Below are 12,348 nucleotides of genomic sequence, written 5' to 3' on the forward strand. Positions count from 1 at the left end.
ATGGACCAGAGCGTACTGTGCAGACGCAGAACTACTGCGCCTGCGCAGTACACTCCGGTCCACGTGGCGGTGATTGACAGTGCTGCTCGCACAGGCGCAGTACAGGCCGACATCCAGGTCGGACTGGTGCCATCGCCGGGGACTGGGAGGCAACGGCAGCGAATGGCTGACTGCAGAGCTGCGGCGAGGGACATGCTGGGAGCGTGGGGCTGGAGGAAACCCCGGGTAAGTAGCACTTATTTCATTAAAAATGCCTGATAACTCCTTTAAAACAACCCCCCCCCCCACACACACACACACAAACCTACCTACCTGGTGATGCCTAACCCCACTCCTGCCCGCCCACCATACAAACTACTTGTCTGACACCTACCCCCCCCCCCTTTCCAACTACCTGTTTGACAGTGCCTAACTGCCTGCCTCCCCCCTCCCCTGCCGCCAATCACACCACAAGAAGAAAAAACGTTCCCCCTCAGGCCAGGGTCAGAATGGGGATGATTATCACACACAAAAAAACTCAGAGGGCACTGGCCTGGGCAGAGAATTGAATTTGACAGCAGTAGCAGGCAGGCAGCAAAGTGTGAGTAACTCAGTGACAAGAAGGGAGAAGACGTACAGAAACAAAATTTATAAAAACCACCTTCTCCTCTGGCGACCTGGACCCGACCTCCTCTATCCTCCTGTCTCCTCAGTCCTACACCTCCTCCTCCTCCACAGCAGCAAGCAGCTATAGGTGGCATTTCCGACTCCCAGCCCCCCCGAGTGTCCGACTCCTCCAGCCAGGACAGCCAGCCACTCGTAGCCGCAAGCTCCAAGCCCCCAGCACAGAAAGCTGAAGAGTGAGACAGCTCACTCCGACGACACCTCAGGCACAGCAGCACAGGGGAGGACTGTGTCTGACTCCTCCAGCCAATCCAGCCACCCACTCGTAGCCACAGCTCCAGGCCCCCAGCCCCCCCAGCACAGAAAGCTGAAGAGTGAGACAGCTCACTCCGATGACACCGCAGGCACAGCAGCACGTTGCGGGCGGCAATAGCTCCAGGCAGAGTCAAGCAGGGTCAACCCACCGGGCCGGAGAGGACCTAAGCTATTTGTTTTCTTGTGCCGCTCACATCCGCCGCAGCCACACACAAGGGCACACCACGGCCGGCTGCCTCAGCCCCTTCTCTGATTGGATACTTCAACTTGCCGGGAAATATCGCGCGAGGTTGCGATCCCCACAGCGAACCTGTCACCTGTGGTATGTCTGCGGCTGCTGCGTATAGCAGCAGCTGGCCCTAATTACTTAAGATTCAGGCGGCCCGGGGGGCAATTGCCCCCCGTCCCCCTGGGCCAGTCCTCCCCTGGAGGGTTGCCAGTGCATTTCCCAGTATGAGAGGGTTGCCAGTGCATTTCCCAGTATGAGAGGGTTGCCAGTGCTCCGCGCGTGGCTGAGGGTGTGGTTGATCCATGTGAGCAGAGAAGCTGATCGCTGCTTGGCTCACATCACAGTCTGTGTGAGGCTCATGCTTGCAGGCGGAGGGCAGCAGCTCCAGCACGGCTAGAGCTATGTAATTGGAAACCAAGGTCTCCCTCTCCCTGACTGTCAAAGACTCGGCTACTTTCCATTCACTGTGAGCTTCAGGACGGATTCCGGACTGAAAGGAGAAGCTCCCAGGCGTAATAGGAGTTCAGCAGCCAGGGATTATTATACAAAGTCTTCCTACGGATCAGCAGGCAACCCAGATCAGAGATTTACCAAGAAACTGACAGTTTGGGATTTTAAAAGGCTCTGAAGGAAATATCACAGCACCTTAATCCAGGACATGTGGAGCCGGATTGATGGCTGAGCACTTCTGATTTTTCCAAAGTTGGGTAAGCTATTAAATCCTGTTGTAGAAAGAACAGCCTGTCCATTGAACTTCTCTGAGTAGGCAGCTTGTGTATTGCTGAGTTGCTGCAGCGTGGACTGCTTTGGTTACTGCTGGTAGGACACAGCTGAAATAGATGGAAATGATGTCTGTGGAATCAGACAGGCACCTGCATCTCCCAGCAGACAAAGATAAAACAGCCCAGACTGCTGGGGTAGGATAGGCACATGGTTGACAGAAGGAGAAGAATGCTTAGCTTGCACAAAACTGCACATGGCAATTATCTAGAAGAGATCTTGTGGAAGATAGATCTGCTGATCATTTCTCCAGGCGTGCAAGGCAGCAGAGTAAAAGGAAATAAATATGGCAGCCTCCATATACCTTTAAACAATAACCGGTTGCCTGGCAGTCCTGCTGATCATTCTGGCAACAGTATTGTCTGAATCACACACCTGAAACAAGCATGTGGGTAATGTTGTCAAAAACCTGATCTGCATGCTTGTTTAGGGTCTGTGGGTAAAGGTATATGATTCAGTGGATCAGCAGGACAGCCAGGCAACTGGTATTGTTTAAAATTAAATATGGCAGCCTCCATACGCCTCTCACTTCAGGTTCCCTTTAAGACCATCAGTGTACACCAGTCATACAAACGTTTTCTGATCAAGTAAATAATCAATATTTCCCTTATCCAAAACCAGGGACTCTGGATAGTTTAGTACCTTGCATAGCCTTCAGCAATCATTTTTTTTCGAAAGTTGAGTGAAATGCTGTCAGAGTTCAGTGACCCACAGCTACCATTTGCGCTCGATGGATAACAAACAGGATTGGTAATGCAGAAAAGATTTTCCTCATCAATTTGCAGTCAATATTTTGATCAGATCTATTAAAACATTGCATGATGTACAGAAAATCTGTTTAAAGACATTGCATTGTGTATATCTATCTTCAAGACAGCATGTGGCAAATCATCAAAGTTATCAGTAATATACAAGGTGTAGCGAATCAGCCAACAACTGTGTGTCTTGAGCATGACTGTTGGCAATTGTAGTTGACACATGTCCGGTGTGTATGATCAGGTCGTATTCACTCTTAAAGATAATATCCAGGCAGCCCAAAAAAATGACATTTACTTACCTTGGGCTTCCTCCAGCCCCTAGCAGCCGCAGCTCCGCTCTCTGCCGCTGACTCTCGGTCCCTGCCGGTGCAGAGGCTAACCTGGCCAGGTTGTCCTCTCCTGCGCCCGCACTGATGTCAATCACTCACATGTGGTGTGGAATGGGTACTTATCCGTTAGCCGGGCGCATCCGGCAGGTGGCGACAAAACTCCACCAGAGTTGTACATCTTTCCCTACTATCCATGTCGGCCTGGAGGGGGAATAGTAATTAGCGCCACCTGCCGGATGCGCCCGGCTAACGGATAAGTACCGTGGAATGTACTGCGCAGGTGCAGTAGTTATGCGCACAGGTGCAGTAGAGGATGACCTAGGGAGGTCGGCCTCTGCACCGTCGGGGACTGGGAGCCAGCGGCTGATAGCAGAGCTGCGGCGAAGGAACATTGCAGCTGCTAGGGGCAGGAGGAAGCCCCGGGTAAGTAAATGTCATTTGGCTGCCTGGACATGGTTCATGCAACGAAGCAGGTGGTTACGGCGCACGGCACCAAAACTTAAGCGCCCCACAGCAGCAATGTAATGCTGCACAGGACGCGTAAGGCTAATTCGGGGCTCTGGCGGCTGCCAGACCACGACTTACATCTCCCTCCGAGTTGCGACAACTCGGTGGGGGAATAGTGTAGATTTAGAGATGAACTAATGTAAAGCTTTGATACTTACCCAGGGCTTCCTCCTGTCCCATAAACATGTCTAAGTCACGCCGCCTTCCCGCTGTTTGCCATTCAGCCGTGGTGAGCCCCGATAACAGGCTCAGTCGATGCCAGTCTTGGTCTACTGCGCACGCGCAGACCTCCTGTGTATGCGCAGTAGTCCCGGACTGACGTAACTAAGCCTATTGCCAGGGTTCACCGTGGCTGAACGGCCAACCGCGGGAGGACAGCGTGGGACTTAGACGTGTTTATGGGGTGGGAGGAAGCCCCGGGTAAGTATCAGAGCTTTACTTTAGTTCATCTCTGGGTCACTTTAAGACTGCCAGGGAGTTTTGCGGCAGCAGGGAGAGCTGCCATTTGGCTCTCCTGGCACCCAACTCACTGCGAAGCGTACATACGTTCGCACACACAAGGTGGAGTAAAGTTGGCCATGCGCTTTGCAACACTTTTAATAGATTAAACATTCATACTTTTATTAGAATAAACATTTCATACAAACATTGAATGAAACTAAAATGATTAGAAAGTAGCACACTCTTGATCAATGTGTGATTGATGTATTGACTGAACGTTGATCAAGAATGTCCATTCTTTGTTGTTGTTCCTGTTATGGATCATACATGAAGAGGAGCAGCAGGAAATTGATGGTTGCATAGCTTTGTACTCTGCATAAATTGGTACAAAGTTAGCGGTGGTGCCATTTCAATCAATATTTTACCAGATTTTGAAATCTGTATGACAGCAATTGGTCCAAAGTTGTTAGATTGGCCAATGACAGGCCAATTTTGTCACATCTATGTGCTAGGGCCAACAGATTTTAAGTACTACGAACAGATTGTGTAGGTAAGCTCCCATTGTACGTGGTACAATTGGCCAACCATCGGCCAATAAAAAAAAATTTGATGTGATTGCCCTGGCTGTTGATAGATGAAATCTGATTGGTTATTAGAAACTATGTATATTCGCACATTATAATTACTTTTTATAATGTCTCATTGAATTAGCTTTACTGCTTTTTATATCTACTGTAATTACAAAGTATAGAAGTACACACATACTGCTTTAATAATGTATAGAGCGAGTGTAGTGCACATGTGGCTATTCCTCTTAATCAGTTGCTTTGACGTTTACTGTTAGTGTTTAGTTTTATGATGTTATTAGAGTTCTAAAACGGACTAGTTATTTGAATCCCTCTGTCTGTCTATGTGATTTAAACTGTAGTTGACACTAGTCCATTCACATGCCTTTTTCTACTAAGCTGCAGTGGAGATTACCATGCTGTGATGCTAGGTGAATGTTAATCCCTTTGAGTCAAAATCATAATTGAATAGAGCTCATACTCAGTTTGCTTTAGCTTATCGTGTCTAAAGAGGATGAGCTTATGTGTGTGTTGGGTTTGAAGAAAAGTTCACATGATGTTATCACAGCTGGTAAAATTTCGTACAAGCATTTTGTGTTTGTTTCTCTGAATAAGTTTATTATACAGTAATTGGCCACTCACAGTAGGCATAAGCATCGTAGGCAGGTAGTGTTTTTATATTTGTTTGTTTGGACATCCTGTAATAGTACTTGCTATGAGCTAATGGAACATGGCACATGGAACTTACTCATGAAGTTTAACGTTTTGGCTTGCCGCTGTTTATCTTCCTCTGGATCTAGTTTCCAGCAGGTGGAGTTATTTTCACATAATGCAACTGCTCTGTTATAGTGTTATCTTTACGCTAGGGGTCCTTTTATTTATAAAATCCAAAGAGGAAAAAAATAAACACCTTTTCTCTGCTTCACTTATTAAAATATGCTCATCCTTTCATGTTGGTGTAGATACAGTAGTAAACAAGAAACCAGGCAAAGTTGTTTACAATATCAGATGTTTACTATAACATTGTCATACTCAAGCACATAAAGTATACTATAGTACTGTATCTTAATTCAGGCAATAATTGGGAGATATTTTTTCTTTCAAATGCTTCAGCAAGCGAGCACATACAGCATCTAAGCTACATCAAAATGCACAATGCTCAGTATTTAGGGATTTGCATGCAATAATCACGCAACAGCTTGGTCAGCTTGCTCACCAGTTAACCTCCTTGGCGGTAACCCCGTGTGTGACACGGGGTAAGCCGCCGGAGGGTGCCGCTCAGGCCCTGCTGGGCCGATTTACATAATTTTCTTTTTCAAACGCGCAGCTAGCACTTTGCTAGCTGCGTGTTTGGTCTGATCGCCGCCGCCGATGCGCCGCTACCCGCCGCGGATACAGCCCCCCCTCCCCCCCCCGCATACCCCTTGCGCAGCCTGGCCAATCGCCGCCAGGCTGCACTATGGGGTGGATCGGGACTCCCTGTGACATCACGACGTCGATGACGTCACTCCGTTCGTCGCCATGGCGACGGGGGAAGCCCTCAAGGAAATCCCATTCAGAACAGGATTTCCTTATGGGCAAGCGGCGCCGGCGGCGATCGGAGGGGACGGGCGGACGCCGCGGGGAGGGGGCAAGCATGTAGCTAGCGTTAGGCTAGCTACATGCTAAAAAAAAAAAATGGTAAAAAAAACCCTCCCGCGGCTGCGCAGCCGCGGGAATTATACCGCCAGGGGGGTTAATGGAGGTACAGTACTAATGGTGTGATCCGCTGTCAACCTTTCTGTGCAGCCTGGATGATACTGTAGCATTGCAGTCATGCACAAGCAAGTCACAGTTGACAGACAGTTCCCTCAGTAATCAGGCAGCAGCGTACACAAGACGCATAGGTCTTAATAGTAGTTGCAGCTTGCGGTCTATAGCCCATGCACTGGCTGGTGCTTTTGAGGTAATACTCATGGGCCCAAAGTAGCGTGCAGATAGCGAGCAGGCTGTAAGTGGCTGCCAGCCCACCCACTGACCACGGCTCATGGGTCTCTGACTGATGCATGCGCTCTTCCACTTTTCACTATATACAGAATATCGCAGGGGTCATAAAAGCAGGTTCACTATAACCAAAGTTCTATTATACCCGAGCTTACTGTACCAGGCGTTAATCCCATGTACTTATAATGGTGCGTGGTCTGGACCTGGATACTGTCTATTATACCCAAAGTTATACTATATCAGAGTTTAGTAGAACAAGATTTTGTTGTATCAAGATAATTGTGTATTGATCACTGGTGAGCAGTGCTTGATCTACTGTGTTGCTCTATACTGGTGATCCACAGCTTTATTCATTTGGATGGAGTAATGGATTTTCAGCTGCTATCATTACTTCTCACCAGGAAAAGTACCAGTATGGAACCCATGGTCCAGCACTAAAGTACCATCAAAAGCACTAAAGTGGTGATCAGGCTGGAAAGGTGTGGTGTTCTTATTTTTATTTTATTTTTTTATTTGCTGATTGTCACAAAAAATGAATGATCCGGCAAACCTAGACTGAATTCATTAAATGTTGTCTCCTGCTAGGTGGCAAACATGTTTCACCCTTTACTTGAGTCATATCAGAATGAAATGGTATTTGCTTAAGATTAAAAAACTAATGAGAGAGAACATTTATGCATGCTGGTGACTGCAACACTACAGACTCAAACACACTAATCTTTATCTTTACTATCTTTACTAAGCTCTGATATGACCCAGCTGAGATTTGCAAACAGCAGGCAACTTTTAATAAACCCAGTCCAGGTTTGCTAGGTCAATGATTCGCTCAGCGGATCGTTCAGAAACAGCCTTATCAGTCTGCCGACAGCGCGTACACACGTGCTTCTGTGGGCAGAATGTCCGGCCAGCTGGAGGGTCTGGCGGACCCGTCGTTGGCTGAAGTATGGCGTGTGTATGTGCCTTTAACCTTTAAAAAAATGGTATTTAGGTATTAGGACTATGGATACAGTTGTTTATCTCATTGGCGTTAAGATAATATGTTGCCCAGACAATATGCAGCTTTGATTCTCCCTGTCTGCTGCCTGGCTTTTGTTACAATGAGGTGGAGGGGGCTGTCAGAGCAGGTGGCATTTGAGTGCCTTTACATGCACTAGGTCCTAGGCACCGGCAACTTGCCTAAAAGGTCTTGGCCCAAGTGCAATTCACTTTTTCTCCATAGTTTTCTTCTAGGTGATATTTTTAAACTTGTCAATAAAATGCCTTTTAAGCCACCAGAAAGCAAGAAAATGCTCACAATAATGTTGATAATACTTATTCATCTACTTTTTTGGTACTTTTTTTTTTAGTTGAAACGTGCTGGAAAGTTTGTGTGACATACACAACTATGTATGTAGTCTAATCTTAAGGGCTCATTCACACTGTGCAGGTTGTGTTGCGATCCTAATCTAATGCTGCTGAAATGTCTCGCCACATACCTGGGACCATATGCAATTCACTTTGTCTCCCAAGTTATCTCTAGGTGACATTTTCACAACTTATCATACAATGTCTTTTAAGCCACCAGCAAGCAAGAAAATGCTCAAAATAAATTTGATAGTACTTTTTACCAACTTTTGGGTACGTTTTTTTCATTTGTAAAATGCTGAAAATTTAGTTTAAAGAGAAAATGATCTCCTAGGTGATAAGTCAAGTGAAAAAGTTAATTGCATGTGGGCCCTAGTGTGGTGGGACTATAGAGTGATCAATACAGTACAATGAAAGTATGCTTCACTGCCACTGTAAATGCATGCATCCCTCGGTTAACACACAGTATGCTGTGCATTACTCGGTTGGGACCCTCTGCACCACATGCAATGTGAATGTCCCCTAATGGAATATCATTTGATATTGGGCTTTATTCACTAAGACAAATAGCACGCCATACCAAAGTTAATACGCCCTATCAGAGTAGCATAGCGAGCGCTACAAACCCGCAGGGGCTCAGGGCAGGACGAGTGGAGCTTGTGTCAGAGCCAATTAGCAGGCATAAGTTCGCTATGCTACTCTGTGGAGGCGTGTTAACTTTGATAAGGCATGCTATTTGTCTTAGTGAATCAAGACCATTGTCTATTGCAATGTAACACAACAGACACAGGCCCTTATTCAATTCATTTTTTTCTCTGTAGTTTTGGCCTAGGAGATCATTTTTTATCTTCTGTTTAAAATAACTTTTCAGCACTTTGCAATTGAAAAAGTACCAAGAATTAAATGAAAAAGGATTGTCAAAATGATAGTATTTTCTTGCTTGTTGGCTTAAAAGGTATTTTATTGATACAGTGTGAAAATATCACCTAGGCGAAAAGGTGAATTGAATAAGGGCCACAGTGTGAACGGGCCCTAACCCTGCTAAGAACATTATGCTTACAAGAACACTATTCTGTGATTTGAATGTAGTTATTATGGTTATTGTTGGTAATCAGTGCTTCATTTCTTTTGATGAGACTGGAAGATATAGTTGGTTTAATTTGTAATATTTAACCTTATTGTCTACTATATTTCTTTTACAGTTGCCTTGGCCAGATTATAAACAAAAGGAAACCTAACGTTTACCCGAAATGGCGTCGGTGGGAATCCAGATTTTGATTGGACTAGCTGTTTACACTATTACTGTCATTGGATCTCCACAGCCACAAGCAAGAGTTTTCCTGACATTTGCTGGTAAGATACATACACCTTATCTAGAAAACTTAAAAGCCTTGGTTATCATTCCAGTGTTTTAAAGGGTGTCAGCTTTGACTAATTAGGGCGTTGGTGAAAAATGGTGTGAAGGCAGCCATTATGAAATGAAAGCCATACATTAATGTATAAATCAGAGTCAGGCTAAAAGTGCAGGGCAGATAGTCATGGCAGCGAAACAGGCTTAGTCATTGCATTGTCTGCTCCTAATTGATTTTTCTGCTACTGCTTGCTGGATTCAATTCAAGGTTATAACAAGGCGTATAGTGTATACATCATTAGAGTAGGTAGCCCAGACTTGGCAGTGTTTCACTGCTTTATAGTAAATCCGGTTTTATGCCATGAAAGTATTAGATTCCTAAAAGCTGACTACTCATACATTGGGGAAATCTACATTTTTATAGGAAAGCCCTTGGTCAGCTATGTAGTACAAACACAATGAGATTGAATTCCTCTGCATTGTAAACTATGAAACAGTCATTTCTCCAATATGTAGGTTATGTGTGTATTACTAAAAGGTTTTGGAAGGACTTGGAAGTGATCCAAGCTGATATGAAGAGATTTATGGATAGAAAGGGCTACAGGATATGAAGATCACTCTTTAAAGTGTTTTGGTGTATTTGTACTATGTTTTCATAATGGCTTTTGAAACAGGCTGTTCTCATGAATATAGCATGTATGCATTATATGACAGTGTAGTGACCATGTGGGTATGTTTGTCATTCAACATGCAAATTGTTAGTCATTTTAAACCCCTTAAAGGAAATAGAGCTTTAGCCTTCTATGTCTGTTTAGTTAAAGGGAACCCCCGAGGTGAGAGGGATATGGAGGCTGCCATACTTATTTCCTTGTAAATAATGGCAGTTTCCTGGCTGCCCTGTTAATCTTCTGGCATAAGTAGTGTCTGAGACCTAACCCCGGAACAAGCATATGGCTAATCCAGTAAAACCTAAGTCAGCTGAGTCAGAGTACCTGATCCACTGCATGCTTGTTCAGGGTCTATGGTTAAAAGACACAGGATCAGGATGATTGCCAGGCAACTGGTATTGTTTAAAAGGAAATAAATATGTCAGCCTCCATATCGCTCTCACCTTGGGTTCCCTTTAAAGAGAGTGAAGAGGAAGCAGGCAGGGACATAACTACAAATCATGGGGCCCCCAGCAAAACTTTTAATGTTCACAACTCTCCCCTTGCCTCTCCTTGGCGACTCACTGCCTGGAAGACCACCTTACAAGGGTCATAAAACTAGTGTGAGTGACCATCAGGATATTCATACCCGTAACATGTACCTATGAAACCACCTGGCCTGGAATATTGGAGGGAGAGGATAACCAAGTTTATGTTTAATATCCTGGTTTCAACGTCAGAAGCACTTCCTCTATCTATATATTGCTGTATATTGGTATGTATACCCTCCCTCCCAGTGATGCTTGGCCTAGGCTATGATGTCACACAGTATTCTGCCCCAGTGCACTCTGGGAGACCACATATTATTCCTGCTTACTCCACATCAATCATCACCCGCAGTGATGCACCTTGACAGCAGTGAATATGCTGCCATCTGTGAGAAATTCTAAGAATGTACATCAGCGAGAGAAAAGATTTTGCAATGGGCTAATACTGACTGACTGAAATCATTTATAAAGCTGTATTCAGTTAAGTTCCTCTATAATGGGGGAACTGACACAAAGAAGCAGACCAGCAGCAGAGCAAGAGGCGAGGTGGATGAGCTAAGCAGCAGAATTCAGAATAATTTGAAGTGACGGGGTCAGTTGGCTAATTTGTAGGCCACATTGAAGGGTGTTACTATAGTGAAGTCAGGAAATTATAAGGGTATGCACCGGCATTTTAATTGTCTTCAGTGGTGAAGGGGCACAGGCACATTATGTCTTTCAGTTTGGAGATGACAGGAGGTAATTGTGTGGATATAAGTTTCCAATGAAATAGCTGAGTCATATATGAATTCTAAGCTTGGGAGCTGCAGTTGCTGGGGTTGATATTGGCGGTATTGTTGTAGCAAGCAGGGGTCCTTTTCAGAGGGTTAAAAAAGGCAAATTTAGTTGTATCCATATAACATATGTAAGCTAGAAGACCTTTACACAGGGCAATTAGGCAGCCCAGGACCATGAAATAGTAATACAGTGAGTTCAAAAGCCGAGGGATAACTATTATTCGCATACAAGATATATTGGAACTGAATGTGCTTACAAGCTGGCCAAAATCATGCTTGCAGACATTAAAGAGAAGGGGCTTGAGCCAATTCACTTTTCTCCTAAGTTTCCTTTTTGGAGATATTTTTTTTTTATCTTCTGTTTAAAATAACAATCTGCAATTGAAAAAGTACCAAAAAGTAGGGTAAAAAGTACAGTAAACCTTCGAACATTGGGTGAGAGCAGGATAAGGAAGTTTAAGACACTGAGATCGTTGGTCTTTTCAGTGGAGATATTCTGAAAGGAATAGCTAAAAGTTATGAATAGTGGTGGAGAATAAGAACCGGTCAAGAGGAATTAAAATTGTACATTGAACTATAAAATCATTGTTTTATCTGTTGCAAAGAATCTGATTGTTGGAATAGAAGGACTTTGTTTACCCTAAAATGACTCTTTTGCCTTCATTTAGATTAAAATAGTTAAAGGTTGTAACAGGATGAACTTGATAATTAGGTTTCTTATTTTAACTTGGTTAACGTTCATCTAAGCTATCCAGATGGTTCAGGTTTCAAGGTTGCAAGGTGGAAATTAAGACATTTTTTAGAGACAAAAGCTGCATAGTGAATCTGTTCCTGAAAGTCTTAATTTAATTATTAAAGAATCTGGCAGATTTGATTTGTTCAGATATTCAAAAGGAAAACAGGTAGTGACTGGAATAGGAAGGCGAAGTTACAAAAGTTTGAAAAAGGTATTTTGGGTTTGGGCACCACAATGAATATGACAACAGAAACAAGCTGCTTAGTCAGTGAAAGCATTTCTGAGCCTATACAGAGCTAAGGAACACAGGAAGAGAAATTGCTGTACCATTACTAGTCAGGCACAGGGACAAAGAAAGCAGTATCGGGGTACTAAATGAGAACTTTAAGTGACTTCAAATGAATAAAAATTCTCCTGAATAAACAACAAGTGATT

The 12,348-nt window shown here is 44.3% G+C and overlaps 1 protein-coding gene across 1 annotated transcript in view; it reads left to right on the top strand.

Moving 5' to 3' along the window:
* Positions 1-1,428: 1,428 nt before the first annotated feature.
* SEMA3C (semaphorin 3C) overlaps positions 1,429-12,348 on the top strand; it is a 211,029-nt gene continuing 200,109 nt past the window's right edge. The window contains exons 1-2 of the mRNA XM_068276189.1: positions 1,429-1,854; positions 9,058-9,208. Of these exons, the coding sequence (XP_068132290.1) occupies positions 9,106-9,208 (103 nt within the window). The 5' untranslated portion in view covers positions 1,429-1,854; positions 9,058-9,105. The remainder of the gene's footprint in view (positions 1,855-9,057; positions 9,209-12,348) is intronic.

This window comes from Hyperolius riggenbachi, chromosome 3 (assembly GCF_040937935.1).
Source record: "Hyperolius riggenbachi isolate aHypRig1 chromosome 3, aHypRig1.pri, whole genome shotgun sequence".
Taxonomy (NCBI): Eukaryota; Metazoa; Chordata; class Amphibia; order Anura; family Hyperoliidae; genus Hyperolius; species Hyperolius riggenbachi.